The 19008-nt window shown below is 40.2% G+C and overlaps 1 protein-coding gene across 43 annotated transcripts in view; it reads left to right on the top strand.

Moving 5' to 3' along the window:
• Positions 1–19008, top strand: part of NTRK2 (neurotrophic receptor tyrosine kinase 2) — a 345316-nt gene that overhangs the window by 43777 nt on the left and 282531 nt on the right. For all 43 annotated transcript variants that reach the window (XM_070248576.1, XM_014735383.3, XM_070248573.1 and 40 more), the window contains 3 exons: positions 8373–8509; positions 9018–9150; positions 11552–11857. In XM_070248576.1, coding sequence (XP_070104677.1) covers positions 8373–8509; positions 9018–9150; positions 11552–11857 — 576 coding nt within the window. The remainder of the gene's footprint in view (positions 1–8372; positions 8510–9017; positions 9151–11551; positions 11858–19008) is intronic.

Here is a 19008-nt window from a genome sequence, read left to right as displayed (position 1 = left end):
GGACATGGCACCGCTCATTAAGCCATGCTGAGGTGGCGTCCCACATAGCAGAATTAGAAGGACCTGCAACTAGAATATACAACTATGTACTGGGAGGCTTTGGGGAGAAGAAGAAAAAAAAAGAAAAAGAAAAGGAAGATTGGCAACAGATGTTAGCTTAGGGCCAATCTTTAAAAAGAAAAGAAAAGAATTTCCCTCCTTTTAAAAAAACAAAAAGGACAAGTTAGATTGAGCAATAAATTATATTAGCTTTTTGGATTTAAATTGTGTCTCTGAACTTCCATGTTGAAGAATCAGATAATATGCTAATATCTTCAAGTTCAATGTCTTGTTTAAAACATGGATTCATGGTCAGTTGGCTTTTCATTCAGGTCTCACTCTTTGCAAGCCTTTAAAACATACCTGTTGTATTTAATTAAGTCACAGATTCCTGAAGTTTGTCCTAATTCCACTTTTTTTGGGATGAAACTTGTTAGCTAACTCTGAGAGTAACTCATGAGAGCATAGTCTGGTGTGGTTCATCATTGTAAACCAGCAATTTGCCGACAACTATGGCTACTGCATTTAGCTTGCAACTGGTAATATTTTAATTTCAATAAAAAGGATCTATTGGGATTTCATTGCTTCATGTAGGCATTATATGGTGAACAAGTTGCCTACATTTTATCAGCAAATATGCACACTCTGTAGTGCCTCATGCCTGCCTTGAGCATAACAGGCATTTGGTTACTGTTTGCTGAATTGATTAATTAATAAATCCATGAACCATATTATATTAATGATCACATTAGACCAGATTTTTAATATAACAGTGTGGATATTTCAGTTAAGCAAACATAACTCAAACATTTATATTATTCTAGCCAAATTATTCCATATTTTAGCATTCTGTAGTTCCCTTTGAAATTTCTGTCATCATTGCATTTTGAAAGAATCTCGTTTTTGTTTAGCTATTAAGTGAGCTTGGCTGCGGGACTGGGAAATGTAAGTACACTGTTCGTGTTAGCAGCACAGTCAACATGCCTCACAATATTTCTCTAACAGTCCCTCCTGCCGTGAATTACTGTAAATTTATTCACGCTGTGAAACATGTTGTGTCTGTTTCGCCACAAGGTCCTTTTCAACCTTAGAAAACTTTTATTAATTGTGAGGCAACAAAACATACTTATGCAAAATTTCCACATTAATGGGAAAAACAAAGGGTGCTCCGAGCCGTGGTTCTTAAGACAGAAACTGAATGACACAAGTGCTAAGGAAGAAAGGGTATTTTTGCCAGTCCGTGCTGGTTTCTCATTCCATATAATACTGTCCCCACCGCTTCTTTTAGTGTTTTTCAACGAAATTATTTATCACATAGTATATTCTAAATTTTTGTACTCAATTCCTCTACACTTGGTTGGGCTTAGCAGTTAGTTTGTGCTGTAAACCTCTGAATCATTTCCTTGGGCTGAATGGGATTATTAAAGAACAGTGTACTTTACAGTTTAAATTTTTTATACTATAATTATGATTTAAATCTCTGGAAGAGAGTTTCTTCAGGAAGTGTTATTAGGGGATGAAATGTTCTGTTCTAAGTAGATGACGAGTATGTTTCAGAAAGGCACTCTTCCTCCGGGTCATATAAAGCAATCCCTCAAACCACTTTCCTAGTAACTATTACCATAGCACGTGCTGGTCCCGCAGTGAACAGAAGGTGGTAACTCAGCTGATGGTTGAAGGACTGTGTGGTTACTTGATAAAACACCCTTAACGGTGCCATGCTTTGAAATCAGTCCTGCCTTAGCTTTCTTTGTTATTTATAATGAAATTTCAAATTTTCCGTTTTTCTAACCTTCAAACTTTTAAGTGTTGAGACTCCTTCAGACACACCAACAAAATACTGTCCATGTTGAGGTCAGTTCACGGTGTCTGGGAGACAGTTATTACTATTCCTTGAGGTAAACTTATGTTAATGATTTATTTTTAAGACTTACTTTTGGTTTCCACCATAGTTTGTAGTACTCATGACAGTTTATCATATCTCTACATACTCCTTTTGTTTTAAACCAGGAAAATAAAATTCTACTTTGTTAGCATTCACAGAATAAAAAGAAATGCTATATTGATACTCTATGTGGAAGTTAGATTGGTATAAAACATTATTTTCTTAGCATCTTAGCTGATTGATTTTTTTTTCCTGAAAAACATAAACAAAGTCTAGTTTACTGCTTTGCTTTACTTTTATTAGAGATCTGGTTTTATCTACTAAAATAAAGCAAGCCACACAGTGACCATTGTTTTTCTTTATCTTTTTAGAATGGCAAAGACAGCTGTTTCTTCTAACCTGTCGGCCGCTGTTTAAATTCTTGTGTTTAGAAGTTCGTGGTTGCTGTCACTGTCGTGACACGGCTCACACGAGCATAGAAGCACAATTTCCGATTTGAGCTTGGAAAGTCACTTTGCTAATTTTCTGTCATTTTTGCAACTGGGTGTAAAGCAACCACTTCTAAATAGGTCAGGCTCATTCTGGCTTCATTCCTGGAAATGAAATATATATGTTTAGGATACAAAGAAATTGGAAGATATGCCAAGAAGATAGAAAGTGAGAGGAGAGAGGACAGAGAGCAGACAAAAATCGTAATTTACTTGAATATTTTTATACACGTGGGGAGATGACCCAACAGGAAATGAACAGAGCTCTGGTTCCCTAAAACAAGACAGGAAAGCACACGATCCAGACTTACAGGTGGATATTGAAAGATAAAGCCGAAACTTGATCCATCTCATTTCTTGCAAAGCTGAGTTAATAATCCAAAATGATTAGAGGTTAGTTTTCCTCAATTGTTGAAAAGTGAGAACCTGCATACTTTGAATTAGTGATCGAAGGGCCTAGTCAATATAGTCAGCTCTAAAGAAGTGTGCACTAATGGATGGGAGCAGAAAACCCAATAAAACTGGCTGCCAATCAACATATTGGTTAAGGCCATGGACAGATGGATATGGGTCAGGGCCAGCTCCCACTCATTAGCTGTGTACTGTGATACTCAATAAGATTTAATTTTTAATTGGAAATATGGATACTAATGACACCTACCTCCTAGAGTTTTTAGAAGGATGAAAAGATAATATAGAAATTATTTAAGATGAAGTCTAGTACATATTAAGTGTCAATAGATATTAGCTACTAATGTTATTAACAACACCAATATGAATATTTAGCTTTAAATATATTTTACATCTGAATTTAAATATGTGTATATTTTCTATTTTGTCAAATTACTTCAAACAAAAATCACAAAGCCACAAGAAGATATCACAACTCAAAGAAATGGTATGTAGTCAAATAAGCTTGGGGAACATAAAATCAATGGAAGTTAAATGGTTCCTTTATAGTAGAACTTCTAGAGCTTTCGGTGTTGGTAATGTGCATTGGGAACAGCCAGAGTTACAGAATTTCTTGTAGGGTGGGTTTTTGTTTTACTTCTTGAATTTTTTTTTCCCCTACCATAGAGCATCTCAAGGAATTAGAGTTCCACAGAACACACTTTGGGGAAAGTTTGGTGGACAGATGATTGCTCAGGCCCCTGTCATCAGCTTTAAGAATATCAGTTGTAGAAACAAAAGGCTAGTGAATAATTGTCCAAAGCTAGTTGTCTAAACCGTTGCTACTCGAAGTGTGGTCTGTGGAACAGGGAGTTTGTTACAAGCGTAGACTCTTAGGCCCCAACCCAGACCTACTGGAAAAGAGGAAACCTTTTTAACAAGATCTGCTGGTGATTCATATGCATATTAAAGTTTGGGAAGCGCTGGTCTAAAGAAAGTCAGCCTTTTCACTGGATGGTTGGTGATTTTCTGCTGAGATCTACAGGCTGATGTGTCCTTCCTGAACACATCCAGGCCAAGGGACGTTGGCATGAGGGTGTCTGCTGGGCAGCTGGTCATCTCTTATCTCCAGTGAGGTTTCTCAGAGTCAAGGAGGACGGCTCTGAGGCTGAAATCAGGAGCCCGTTACAGTAGTGCTAGAAGCTCTTGGAAGCATTGCTGAGCTTTGCTCTGTACTTGTGCCGATTTCAAATCTTATTAAGCCAGGAAGTAGTGCCTGGCAAATGGTTTATCCTGCCTTGGCTATTCATGCTTCCCAATTCATTTTTATTGTGCTAATTAAACCTCAAGTGATATTTCAAGTACAGATTGTTTTTTCCATTATTGAATCTTTGGCCAGCATATTAATGCTGTAGAATTAACGTGAGTCAGATGCTTACTCATTTGTGGAAGACTTTACATTTCAAAGATCTAGACTTGGCCAATTTTGCACAGATTCCTTTGGAAACTGCTATGACAGGGTGATACAATTTCTCTATAAATAAAGGAGACTTGCTCTTCTCTCACAAATAGACACGTAATTATTTTTTAAATGAACTAAATTCCTAGATCATGAATATGTATTGGTATTTATTATGGTCTGTGCTAAAATGGATATATGCGGTCTGAGGAGGTAGTATGTGTAGCAGTGAAGACCCTGAGCTTTGGATTCAAATCCCAGGACTACAGGTACTTGGGGAAGTTTGGAAGATGTATTTTCCTTTTCCAAAATTCATATTCTTCATTAGCTGAAAGAGGGAAAAATACTTAACTTCAAAATTGGTTGTAAGGATTAAATAAAACAATAAAGTACTAGGCAAGAGTGTCTGGGTCAGTGAATGCCCAATAAGTGCTATTACTATTACTGTAATTAAGCAGCTATTTTTAGAATTGTTAGTCATATAAGCTTAGACTTGAAGAAAAAAAAAACTACGTTAGATTTCATAGGGGAAATTAAGACTATGGCATAGCAGTCTCTACTGAGCATCTTTTTATTTTAACCTTTTTCTGCTCAGAATTTCCAAATTATTAGATATGTTTATAAAAGGTAGGAAATTCATCCTGTAGGTTTGTACTTGAGGTGACAAGAGGGATGTCTCCAGGCTGGAGTCTGGCAGAGGAAGGAGTCATACCTTAAAAGTAAGCACCATGGTAGGCATTGGCCCCGTGGTCCCTCCGGAATCAGCAGATAAATCTATAAGTAAAAGAAAATGGGAGAGGAGTCGACGAGCACACAGAGTTGTGATCTGGAGAAGAGAAGGATGAGTAGCAATTAACTCAAAGGCTGAGCATGCTGGCTAGCAAGTTGTCAAGGCGACAGGGCAAGGGGAAAGTGAGTTTATATTGCCGAACTACCACAAGGCTCAGGAGGTGAGAGTACAGGTAACATCAAATACAGGAGATGTGTTGAAAGTCTGTTAAGAAGCAGTTGATCCCATTTTCATTCCATACATCCCGAGTGACTCTATCCTTCTAAGCAGAAAACTGGAGGTTTATTCTCAAGAGAAGATAAAGCAAAAGTCATGAGACACTCCAGACAGAGTTGAGGCTGTGAGAACCATAAGAAAATGATAGGTTTATATACCAAATATTGATATTTCCAGGCTTCTTCCTCTTCCAAGCAGGACACTTGAAGAACATTACCTGAATAATTTGACCAGTCTCTTCCCCAAAATGATTTAATAATACTGAGATCAGGGGATACCTTGTAAGGACGCCAATAATATTGCCCTACAACAAAGCTGACAGTTAATAAATACACAGTGCTTCATTCTCATGGATGTGTGAATGGCCAAGGATCACCAACTGTTTGAGAAAAGCTTATGATATGGAAGACCAACCAAAACAACCAAAGAGAAAGAAAAAAAAATGGTTACAAGAAACAAAGATGATATAGAGAGAAGAAAAATGCAAAAGAATGATCATTAATATCTCATAGAGATCAGAAGAGATATTGCACCCATGAAAGAAATTCAGGGTGCCATAAAAAATAAAAGACCATTCAGGAACAAACAAATAAGCTTGGAAACTAAGAATATGACAGAGGAATTCAAACCTTAAAAGAAGATTTGAAAGGTGAATCAGAGGAAATCTCCCTATAAATAGACCAAATAGACAAAAAAGATGGAAAATAGGAGAGAAAAGATTAAAAAACTTGATGAGATATCCAGAAAGTCCCACATCCATATAACGGGCCCTAAGTGGTATAAAAGCGTTGCAAAATAGTTGAATTGGCATTGTTTGTTTGTTTTTCTTTCTTAGTGGTACATATCATGGTGCTGCATCTTGTAGTTAATGCTGTCTTAAATTTGATAAAATGATGACTATTACATACAATGGTTCCACCGTCAATAGGGTTTATATATTCATAATAAACTTTATATCTACATCTAGACAACATAACTTCATAGAATATGGAAAGATATGAAGACAGAGCATGTTGAGTGTGGCTTGGGCAAGCGTGGAGGGCTAGTCTGTGTGAATGTCAGCCTAGTCCTCATCTCATGATGGAAGGTCAGTAGATAATGTTAGAACATAAAAATCAAGAAATAGCAATATAAGCATGATCTTTAGTGATATAGAGACCAATACTCAACAAAGAAGTTAAAAGAGATGGAATGAGTGCCTCTGGAGAATAGGAAATAGTGCCACACGGGTGAAGTGAGACTACTGTTTTTCATACATTAGTTTGAATATTTTTCATAACAAGTTTTGTAGATTTATAGACTCTTGAAACTATGTGACTATCCATTTTGATTTAAAAGAAAAACAAAATTAACAATATATTTATAAAAAGTCACCTAGATCATACCACTGACTTCAAGGAGATTTTTCATTAAGTAGCCACCTTTCTTATATCTTGCCTCAACATACTTTTTAATAAATTGAAAAGTTTAATTGACACAGAAGTTGTCACCAAATATTAGAACGGGAAGACATTAGAGCTAGATCTTCCAACTGAACAGCTTAATTCTATAGAGAAGAAAATACTTTGAGAGAGGAGAAATGACTCACCGAAGGCAACATAGTACCAGCTGGGTTTAGGGTCTAGGGCTCCTGACTCTGGAGCCAGTGCTCATGCCTCTTAACTGCGCTGCCTCTGCATCAGTCATATATGTTTCATAGTCTTGTATATCTCAGAGTATTAGGGGCCTTTTTGAAACTCTGTGAAAGACATAACATTGCTCTCTATTGGATGCTGACAGGAAGGAAGTGTTCTGATGAGGCCAAATCAGCCACTGAAAGCCAGATCTTGTTGGGAAGTCCTCTATCAATGTTGGGAATACCATGAGACATATGCTGTATAAATCTTGTTCCAGTCTGGTTTTAGTAATAAAGAATAATGGCTTTCTCTGTTAAGGACTGTGTCGTAAGAGCAGGGTTTATGGATAGTATTGTGAAGATGGTGGATCAGATACCACTATGTGGGTGGGTTAATTGCAATTTAACAGCTCTTGAAGATAGACTGCCTTTTCTGACCTCTGGGTTACTCCGGAGTTAATGATGTGTCACAGTTCCGTGGGACACGGCTGTCCTGGTGAATGCAGTCCTAAGCAGAGTTCCTGGTACCAAGCGAGACACTGGCTTCACTGGCAGAACCTGACATATCTTTCTACCCTCTGAGACCTGCCTTCATGTGAAAAATATTATGAGTCCCCTGCCGTTTAAAGCAGCGTAAAGACCCAGTAGGTGTGAGAGTTTAACAAAGTGATAGCAGCATCAATTAAAAGAAAGCTAGCTTTTGAAATGGAGAAGTAGAAAAATGATGCTCTTCTCAAATATTAAAAAAATGTTTATGAGGTTCACAATTTCATCTAACAAATACTTTCTCAGGGTTTTTCCAAAAAAATAACTTTCCATTGGAATAAGGATCTACGTAACTCTTTTCATTATATCATCAATAGGATCACCAATTTTCCCCATGATATTTAACTGTGATTTATATAGCTTTGAAATGTTAGAATGCTGTGACAATTCAAGCCTCATGTCTTTGAAAAAGGCTTTGAAACTACATTTTCTTCCATAGTCTGACTTTGACTTCTTCAAATTCTAGGTCTGATAATGGGTTAGATTTATGAGTTACTTAATGAACAAAATGGATTTATGCAAACATGTAGATCCTTCTCATCCTTTGTCCTTGACTATAAAAAAGTGGTGGGGAGGAGATGGGGAGTTAAGACGGTCTTCAAATACCATGCCAATTTATGTGCAAACAAATAGATTGGTAACTGTAGAACAGAAAAAGAGGTGGAAGAGAGTTCTATAAATGTGTTTTTTTAAATAAAAAGTTTTTCTGCAGTATTTTCAAGAAATGTGCAAAACTAATTTTCAGATCTTATTACTGCCTATTTTGGGTTAACATTAAATCTGTAAAATGTATCAACCTGGCACTTTTTCAGATCAACATAAATCAGTCTCAGAAAGTAAATAGCTATTGATTTTAAAGCATAAAGTATTCAATTTATTGCTCGTATTCTGATCATGCATTTCACTATCTGTATGTGTCTCCATTGACTTTTCTTGTTCCACAGGTTTGCCATCAGCAAATCTGGCTGCACCTAACCTCACTGTGGAGGAAGGAAAGTCTGTCACATTATCTTGCAGTGTCGCAGGCGACCCAGTTCCGAATTTGTACTGGGATGTTGGTAATCTGGTTTCCAAACATATGGTAAGGCTGTGTTTGCCTCTGAGTTCCTAGAGGGACGAGACTGTGTCAGAACTTGAGATGGTGTTAACCTAGTGATGATCATTTAATATTTTATAGGGCCACAGAGAGAAATTTATGATGAGCTTTTGATGTATATTTATTTTCAATTTATTCTTAATTAATAAAGACTAACATTTTAGTTATGATACCCAATACATTGGAGAGTCTCTATGTCCCTAGAGCGCTTTTTGTGTCATCGTGAGCAAGGTGAGTGACTCTCCTTGAGGTCTTTTCCCTTGGAGGAAGGTGGGTAGGAAGGCAAGGATTAAGTCAACTTCACACATTAAGCAACTGAAATCTAGAGAAATAGAATCACTTGTGATTTCCTCGTTTTTCCTGAGCCCGATTAGGCCAAATCCTTTCCTAAAGTTATAGATCACTTTCTCTAGTTAGGTAAAGAAATCCCAAATCTTGTTACTTTGAGATCAATCCTAATAAAAATTATTTTTGTCTGTTAATTCGTTTGTAGAATGAAACAAGCCACACGCAGGGTTCCTTAAGGATAACTAACATTTCATCTGATGACAGTGGAAAGCAAATCTCTTGTGTGGCAGAAAATCTTGTAGGAGAAGATCAAGATTCTGTCAACCTCACTGTACATTGTACGTAATCAGACCGGCATGTGTTTTTCATAGCAAATGATCGTGGACACACCTACATTTGTCGTTGGGGCACTCTGGGTGCTGTTTAAGTGTGTTAAAAAAGTAAATGCAGTGTTTTATGCGTACTTAATGCAGAAATGTTATCAGCCTCTCTCACTGTTCTATTTCTGCTAATCTCTCTTGCTCATGTGTTGTCTTTCTTTTAAGCTTCTTTTTCAATCTTAAGCTTGTCCTCTTTTGCCTTCCTCTGTCTTTTTTTGATAGAACTTATTTTGAGCTGGTTATCCTTCTCTTGTTAATAAGTTTTGGTTTAAATTTCTGATAAATCAGTTTCTAAATTTTTTTTTCTGTATAAGAGCAATGTGAAGGTTTCAAGTTGTAATACCCAAAGTTTGGGCTGGCTCGTCACCAACACCCCTTGTACTGTTATAACAATAAAACCTCATTAGTTTGACATTAAATTTCCCTGGGAAGGTTGGAGGAGTCCTACTTAAATTATTGAAAATTATTATCTCCTGCAGAAAACTTTTATTATTATAATTGTTTTAAATTTCTGTATATGTTGAAACTAAGATATAGGATATTAATGCTTCTGAACATGCACATGCATTATTTTCCAGTATTATAAATAACATGACATATACCTCAGCATTCCAGATTGTGGCATTCAGTGTGAATGTGCAGTTGGTAAAAATCACATGCACGCTTCACATCATGGCAAATTCTGAGCTGGCATGGTATAAATTAATGAGGTTTTACTAGGTTTGAGTGAGAAAAACACGAGTGTGCCTGTGTGTAAGTACAATTACACATTATGCACATGTAGACACAAGGTGTCAATACACTGGTTAACATTCACTCATAGCACAATTCAGTATGTGATTGTTGGAGTGAATGACTAAGTCACCAACCGCCATCCTTTGTCACTGTCAATATTGCCACAATACTCAGTAGGTACGGGCCTCATAATTTCTCATCATCATGACCCACCCAGAAGCCTGAGGTTAATTCTATTCCCAAACATTTGCAACCAGCTTCCAACTTTACGTCCTTACATCAACACATCACCAAGAGCTCATTTGAGCATGGTGCAAGGAATAGGTGGGTCCCGGGCATGGGGGCCTGGGCAGTGGGAGGAAGGTAAGTGTGCTCCCTGCCCCACTGTGGTCCTTGTGTTTGTAACACAGACCTACAAATAAGGACACTCAAATTCAAAATTTTCTCAGTTTAGGTTAATATCTATGTGGTCACCATGGTCTGAAGAATTGACCTTATTTATCAAAGTTTACATAAAGAATAGAAGGAATAAGTGATAAAGAACATTAACAACTGAGGTAACCCTTGCAGTGACCCCGTTCAGAGTATATTTCTTAGCAGTGTATTTGTTTTCCCCCTTCCTGTGATGAACACACACAACTAGGAGGCAGTGCATCTGAGGGCAGGCTCCCGGGTTAGGGGTCAGGAGAACCGGATTCCTGCTCCAGATCAGCCTCTCACAATAACTTAGACCAAGTCACTCACCCTTATTGGGTAATTGACTATCTATTTTGATATCTAATTATCAAAGTTAGACCTCATTAAAATAAACAATTATGAGGGATTTTTAAATACCTTCACTCAGGATAAATACTCTGTTTAGAGATGCTACTTGATAGTGTTTGTTCCCCCAAAGCATAAAGTGCTTTGTATTTAATATTAAAATAATCTCTAATTTGTTTGTCCAGGGTTTAGATAGGACCCCAGACATTTAAAGGATAAAAGCACTGACATCTGAAATCCTAGCAAAAATGGCTGTATTATAATGAAATGTGATGCTTTTAAAGAACATTTACTATTGAGAGTGAAAAATATGAATTCATCACATTTTATAATAATCAATCAGCATGGATAGCAACATTCACTGCATTGATCAGTTTAATCTGTTTTAGATATTATGTGAGATCAGGGCTTCAGAAAAGAATACCAAAGTCATTTTTGTCATTATTTGTATTATTTAGTGACCTCCTGTAAAAATAGTGGTCCTAAATGTTTTGGTGATGAATCTACAAGATTTCAAGGCATATATATTAGAAACCAAAGTCGACTTTAAATGAACCTTTTCCACTGTCAGAAATCTCTGGGATCTGTTTGGAGCTGGTTCCCATGCTGAATAGATTTGAAAAATGACTGTGATGCATGAGTCTTAAGTAGAGCAGAGAAAAGAGTCTCTCTTCAGCTCTCTGTGGGGAGTTAAATCAACCTGGATGATGTTACAAAATATTGATGGATTCCAGAGTTGCTGGTCATGTGTTTCCTTAAACCAAACAATGGTTGAATAAAATCCCCTATCGATGACACAGAATCTGGAGACGGGAGAATTCTGAGCTTTCTGATGCTATTAACTCTTTCTTTTTCAATTTAGTTGCTCCAACTATCACATTTCTCGAATCTCCAACCTCAGACCACCACTGGTGCATTCCATTCACTGTGAAAGGCAACCCCAAACCAGCGCTTCAGTGGTTCTATAATGGGGCAATATTGAACGAGTCCAAATACATCTGCACTAAAATCCATGTTACCAATCACACGGAGTACCACGGCTGCCTCCAGCTGGACAATCCCACTCACATGAACAATGGGGACTACAAGTTAGTAGCCAAGAATGAGTATGGGAAGGATGAGAAACAGATTTCTGCTCACTTCATGGGCTGGCCTGGCATCGATGATGGTGAGTACCTGATGCTTTTGCATCTGGGGAGAGGATAGAGTATATCACTCAATTATTGACAAAATCACGTGTACAATAAACCACGCCAAACCCCAAGGGCTTAAAACACCATTATTTAGTCTTGTGCATGACTCCGTAGGTCAGCTGGGGTGGTTTTGTTCCACACATCTTTACTCTGTGGTGTGGGGTGAAAAAGCAGCAGCTACCCAGGAGGTCTGATTCTGATGGCGAGGGCAGAATGCAAGAGAACCACTAGAAATACGCAAGGCTTCTTAAGGCCTAGGTTCAGGGCTGGCACATGGTCTTTTCAGCCTCTATTCCATTGGCCAAAGCAAGTCACAGGGCCAAAGCGAAGTCCAGGGACAGGACTCATCCTCCTCCCAAGGAGGTAATGGGAGGGTGAATCATTTTGGACAATAATCTGTATACATATATTACTTTTGTCTCAAGTGTTTAATAAGATTTTCTACCCACAATGGCAAAGCCCTTGCAAAACTGTGAGCAGATGAACTGTGTTTGGTTGGCTCATGAACTACTTAAGATGTATTTTCTAGCCTCTTATCCATTTAGAGTCCAGAATCCTGCTCTCTCACCCATGGATGAGAAACCAGGGTCCTGGAATGTTTTGCTTAGCCGGGGGGACTGAGTCGAGATCTGATCCTGAATTGTTTTTCTAGAGTGATATAGTTCCCAGCTGATCGATGGTTTTCCTTGAGAAAGGATGGCTGGCATCAGGAGTCCATTTGGTGGCCAGGAGGAGAGTTTTAAGTGTGAGGGTCCCCCACTAACAGCAGGGACAATTATCATGCATCTACCTGCCTCAGATACTGTTGTTCAGTCGAGGATTCTTACTTGCTTGATCTTCTTGCCCATTGTGGAGGCTGACACTTGCGTTTGGATGTTGGGACCTGTACATGAGTAGAAGTCCTCTCTGCAATAGCTCTGAGTTAATCAAAGCCACACAAAGATGGCTTGGCAGAGGGAGGGCAAAGTAGAAACTTGGAGGCCTGCAAGGCAGGGGCTGCTCAGGCAGCAACGTTTGTGTGGCTTGCAGGGCGGCCCCGCGGACAGCGATGATGCGCGCAAAGCCACCTTCTCACACAGTAAACGAGAATGCAGTAATTCTCATTACAGAATCACTCTTCCCGTTATCCTGGTGTTTATTAAACAACTTTTTAAATGCACAGGCTTCCTTAGTTTGTTCAAAATGTGACTTGAATTATATCAGTTTGATTTACAAGCAGCCCTTCAGGAGCACAGAAAACACGCTGTGTTTGGACACCCTACCCAGACACGCCTGGCAGTGGTTGTATTTCCCATTAAATCTTCCTCTTAATTGAGAGTTTAGCTGCTTGGCCACACTTGCTGTAGTAAATCTCTAGATTACTGTGTTTTTTCCTACACATTTGGGGGAATACAGCTTTGTAGTTAAATTCGGAGACTCTGCTTTGGGACACCTGCTTTTTGTTTGTTTTTAAATACAACGTTTTATTTGTGAATAATTTTAGTTTTACGGAAAAGTTGCAAAGACAGTACAGAGGGTTCCCAGATACCCCTTACCTGGTTTTTACTATTGTTAACATCTCGCATTACTACGGTACATTTGTCAAAACTAAGAAACTAACATTGGGATGTCACTATTAACTAAACTTCAGACTTTGTTTGAATTTTGCCAGCAACTGCCTTTTGAAACCTTTGGAGGTGAACTTGATTCAGGGTGAAGGTTTGGCCTTCAAAAGGTTTAGAAGAGCTCTGTGTGCTTTGATATATGCATAGTTCTGTCAGTGTAAAGCCAGTGGCTTCTATCTTAGGATTTTGATGTATTTTCCTTTGAACATTTCTGTATGGTGCGAATATTTGCTAGAGCTTAACTCCTCTCATCCATGTGGCTTCATTTTAATTGATCACTTTTGTTAGTTTTAACTTTGCTACTGATAGGAAAGAATTGTTTTCTTGCATAAGAATAACTTGGAGTCTCTCAAATATTCCCTTTAAAAGAAATAATCATTTATTTATCAAAAATAAAAACGAAGCTAAATTTTATAAAGAAGTTCTCTCCTTTCCTTTCTTTTCCTCTTCTTGTTCATTTTTTGTTTTTATCAGGTCTTTAAAATATAAATATCTGCTTTTAGAAAAGACTGATTTTTTTCCTCGGTAAGTGTTTACTCAAGGACCAGCTATCAAGGAGTAATAAATGAAAGAGACTTGGCCCAAGGTGATAGTGGATATAAATGGCCCTAGTGGGCCATAAAGCACTGTGACCAATTAGAGATTGACCTGACTTGGCTTGTGTGATAGAATCTTTGTGGATATTTATGAGATTTTTAGCCAAAGCCTACAGATAATGGCCTTTCTTAGAATTGCTTCCTTTCCCTCTAACTCCCCTTTAAAACTAAAGAAAAATAAACAAATAGCAAATATAGATATCATTTCCCTGCTGGTCTAAAGGTGCATTCCAAGTTAAGGACAATAGGTCAAGTTAGGGTTTATATTCCTCAGTGTTTCTGCCGTGGTCATATGGTAATGGATGAGGAAGTCTAGCTCTCACAAATCTTTTTGATAAGAAGTTTCAGCTACTTTTTTCCCCAGTTGTTTTGATGAGATCCTTTTTTGACATTGCAAGTTTGTTATCTTACAAGGAAGCAGGCAGCCTGGGATCCCCGTGAAGCCAGGGCGTTACCCTAAGAAGCAAGAAGAATTAAAATGGCGGCTCTGCCATCCTAAGTGTACGTGCTCCTCGTTCAGCCCAGAACTGAGATTTCCATGGGATGGTCACCTTGCTTAGGAATTCATTCTCCGTTTGGAGATGGAGAATGAAGTGTCCAAATTAAACAGAAATAAGAACAGATAAACAAGAAGTCCCTAAAACAAAAATGGGTGAACAGAGAGGGGACAGACTCCTGGAGGTGATTACAGTCGGAATTTCCTTTAATGCCGTATGGTATAGAAACACCGCATGTGGTCGCAGACGCTGCTTTCCACTGGAGGAAGCGTGGGGCTGAGAGACCTTGAGCCAACATCAGCCAGGCCAAGAGGGTGCCATCCACGGCGGGTGAGGATGTGAGGCAGGCAGTAAAGATCCCCAAAGAACATCTCTCCAGAGTGCTGGGACCTTGCAGACTCTGACACCAGACCCAGTCAGGGTGCTAATGAGGAAGGACAGGTGTCATCAGATCTTTAGGTGCCAGCAGGACCCCGGATACCATGCCAGTGCCTTCCCCGTCTGTTAATCGCTGGCAACCTGACTGGTAACTACGAAAGGGAGGAAAGACCTGCCCAGATTCCGCAAACTAGATTGATGGTTTCCGATCCCACGTGTAGAACTACACTCAGCTCTGGTCAGTTTCGTGTTATGTTTAAAGCACAAAACGCAACTTTCAGCTGCAAAATGAAATCTGGAGAACTATAGCCTTTGTCTTTCTAGCACACCCAAGAGTACACCTTGTGACAATCAAACAAATTGTATTTCACGTTTGTTTTCCATTGTCCCCTTAAAATGTATTCACTAAGAGTTCTCTCTGCCTCTGAGAGCAGCAGCATCCTGCTCCTCCTTGCGTATTAGAATCAACTGGGGAGTTTTAATTATTGCTTTATTTTATTGCATTTTTAATTCGTATTCCTGGGCCTACCTTGAGCAGTTCTGATTCAGTGGCCGCTGGATGAGTCTTCAGGGTTTTTTTATTTTTAGATCCCCAGTGATTCCAAGGTGCAACCAAGGGTGAGAGTCACTGCTCAGGAGGAGAGCTCTGATTTGAGTACGATTTTTTTGCTCATTGTTGAGTAACAGACAATCCTTTGGTCACTTTAAGTTGCAGACAAAATCTCAATTGAGAAATAACATGTCTGTCCCATCTGACTTAGAAATCACAACTCTAGCCATGATTTAACAGCCAGTCTCCTCTCCTCTCCAAGTTCAGGCTGACTGTATGGGGATGCGGGCTAGGGCTTGCTAATGAGGTGTCAGCCTCTCTGCAGCCCAGGTGGAAGGGGGGGCCAGATGGCAGAGAAGTGTGTTGCTGGTGGCTTTGGCTCTGGGGACCTGGGCATGTTCAATGCTGATTTATGGACCTTCTTTCCTGGATGCCTCTCTGCAGTACCCTCTCCCACAGTTCCCATGACATAAGCCCATGCATCTCGATTCCACCTAGTGGAAACCACCCCTTCCTCAGCACCTAGGAAGGCAGCTTTGTATTGTTGGGGTCCCTTTGCCCCTCCAGGGGGCCCTGTTGTCAAGTCCCCACACAGACTTTCTCCCAAGCTGCCTCCATCTGGCCTATGGGGATCACTCATGGTCCCTTGGTCTGACACCTCTGGGGGTACAGGTCGAACCCAAATGCCACCTGCCTTCTGCCACCACAGGTTGCTTTAGCCTTCTCTGGCAGGAGTCAGGCACTCGTCCTCCAAGCCTTCCACCTACAGGAAACTCAGTTCAAGTTCTCAGAGTGGTGCCCTGGCAGCCCCATAGTGGTGTGGAGGCAATGGCAACACTTCTCCCCAAAGAAACTTCTCTACAGGTCCCTCCTCGTTCTCTCCTCTCTGGGACCTCTTAAAGTCTCAATGTGAATCAGATGTTTCAGAGGACATGGATCCAGTGCTCAGCCACTTCCTTTGTGAATTCTGCCTCTGAGTTTCTCACATTCACAGTGGTGTCGGTTACTCAGGCAGGAAGAGTCTGTTTAACATCCTGTTATACTAGACTTCTAGGATTTTGAAGACTATGTCAGAGCTCGTTGGAGGTATGAGAAACGGAGGGCGCTGGGCTACCCATTGTAGCGCGTTACAAAGCAGAGACAGTGTGGGTCCTGCTGCTTAGGAAGGTGGCAGGGCAAGGCTCGTGACTGGGGCGATAAAACACAGCCCTCCTCCATAGGAGAAAAGACTCCAACTACCCATAAAGTGATACAAGAGGGAGAAAGCCTTGGTCTTTCATTTCTTTCCCCTGGTTGCCCTCCTCCTGGCTGTAAGAGGTCAGCTTCTCATTCCCAGGGATGTCTCTGTCCCCACGTTAGGCAGGATCTACTCATGGAGGGAGGGAAGGAGCACTATTCAGCTGAAGATATGTGGAAATTGTAGGCAATAAAGAATTAAGCATCCCTTTGAATGTTCTCTTTTCGTGGAGGCCGTGGAACAGAGAATATTAAGTGGACTAGGTGGAGCCTGAAAGATTTTACTGTTAATGAGATAAACTCCTGTTAACAAGCTATAGATCCAAATGACCATCATCTGGCGCTTGAACTTGGACTTTCGAGCATAGTTAGCCAGCGCCCTCCACGCTATTCCAAGGGACACTCTGGTCCGGTGGGAAGGGTGTGAGTGTGAGATTTAGATCTGATTCAAGTATGAGTTCCATCCTCCGTGACCAGTGTGGCTTTGAGCAATTTTCTTACCACCTCTGAACCTGGCTTTCCTCTCTATAAAATGTAGGGTTCTGGCACCTGCTTAGAAGGGTCTTGTGAAGATGAGCATGTGTGAGAGTGATGCATGGTACCTGACACGGGGAGGCAGGAGCTGTGTTCCCTCTGCTGCCATCAGCACTGAGAGTGATACCGAAGGGATCCGTTCCTCGCCTCCCTTTGTGTATTTACTCTGTAGCCATCAAGGAGAAACTATCCTCCCAGAATTGCTTTTCTCTTAGCACTGGCTTTATCCTCCCTTATCTGGAAGCTTGGACATGCCCAGGGAAGAGGACCTCAGGACTCTGCCACCTGACATGTGAGCTTTCTAGACTTGGCCCATTAAGGAGAAAACTAAGTCAAAGTTTGGTTCCTAGAGAGGGTAGGTAAATGCAAGCTCCCTCCGGTGTCTAAGCTCCTTCCCTTCCCCTGCCCCATATGGAACGGGCCCTAGAGGTGTGCCACTGGTGACAGAACACGTCTCCTGCCCTTACCTCTAATGTCTTTTGCAGCCACTGCCAATGAGTACCCATCCCCCTCAATATTTGGGTATCTGGCCAGTTTTAGGTTTGCCTTATGTTTCACTGAAAAGTTGTCATCTGTTATGCCCACTGGGGCCTTTTGACTTTGGTAAAACTTCTCATGGAGTTGTAAACCAGGGCTTCTCAAACGTTAATGACCATACAGATCTCCTGGGGATCCTGTTAAACGCTAATTCTGATTCCATGGGTCTAGAGAAGGGCCCGAGAGCCTGCATTTCTACAGCTCCCCGATGATGCTGATGCTGCAGGTCCATGGACCACACTTTGTGTAGTGAGGGTAGTTCACTTCTGCCCTGCAGAGCCTGGGGGAGCCACTGGAAGAATTGGTATCCATCAAGACTGCCTCACCGACTCGCTGAGGGTATCAACTAGAAATAATGATAAAAATATAGAATAGCTAGTGTGCAGAGATGCACTCTAATTGGGTTTGGCAAAAAGTAGGATGAATTCAAGATGTAACTTAAGGAGGCTTGGGAGGGTAAATAAAAAGTGGAGACAGCAGTGCAGGCACACGCATAGAGAGCAAGGGGTTATCTGAGGATTCTCCAAAGATTCTGCTGTATCCTATTTAGCTTACAGGCCAAAAATAAGACTTGTCTAAGGTGAAATTGATCCACTATGTGGCTGTCACTGGAATTCAATCCTACATATAGAGAGGTCTTTTCATGAACACGAAAGTGTGCATGGAGACTGAGTGGAGATTAGGAGTGGAAAGGGCGTCTTTTTAAGCAGAAATTAATGGCAGAGAGATTGCTTGTGAGTGTTATGAGGAAGAAACCTGGAGCCTTTGCTAGCATCTTCTGATCAGATAGCACAAGTTCCAAGAATTTTCAAGGTCAGATATTTCTACAAACATGAACATGTTGACTATTTAAGAGTAGATTCTTTTCTCGAAATCATCACCCAAGTGATTATTACTTGAGGCTTGGAACAAACCTAGCCAGAGCACTAGATGATAAAATACCGGTGCTTTAAAGCATCTCATTCTTCAGGCAGTACATAAAGAGTGTCTTTATGGCCCACTCATTCAGGAAGAATGTCATAGCTCAAGAATGCTCATTCACACAAGCAGTGGGAGTTAGTGACTTATGCTTCCTAATTCGGGAGCAGTTCTCTCCTATGCAAAATGCATGTCAGGAACAAACTATAAATATTGGAAGAGTTTTCCCCACAGCTTCTCATTCGTGCTGTTTTATCAAAAGATTCATGACGTTTG

This window comes from Equus caballus, chromosome 23 (genome assembly GCF_041296265.1).
Source record: "Equus caballus isolate H_3958 breed thoroughbred chromosome 23, TB-T2T, whole genome shotgun sequence".
In the NCBI taxonomy this organism is placed as follows: Eukaryota; Metazoa; Chordata; class Mammalia; order Perissodactyla; family Equidae; genus Equus; species Equus caballus.
The sequence above is the reverse complement of the archived record's forward strand: the minus strand, read 5'-3'. Positions and strand labels throughout refer to the sequence as shown.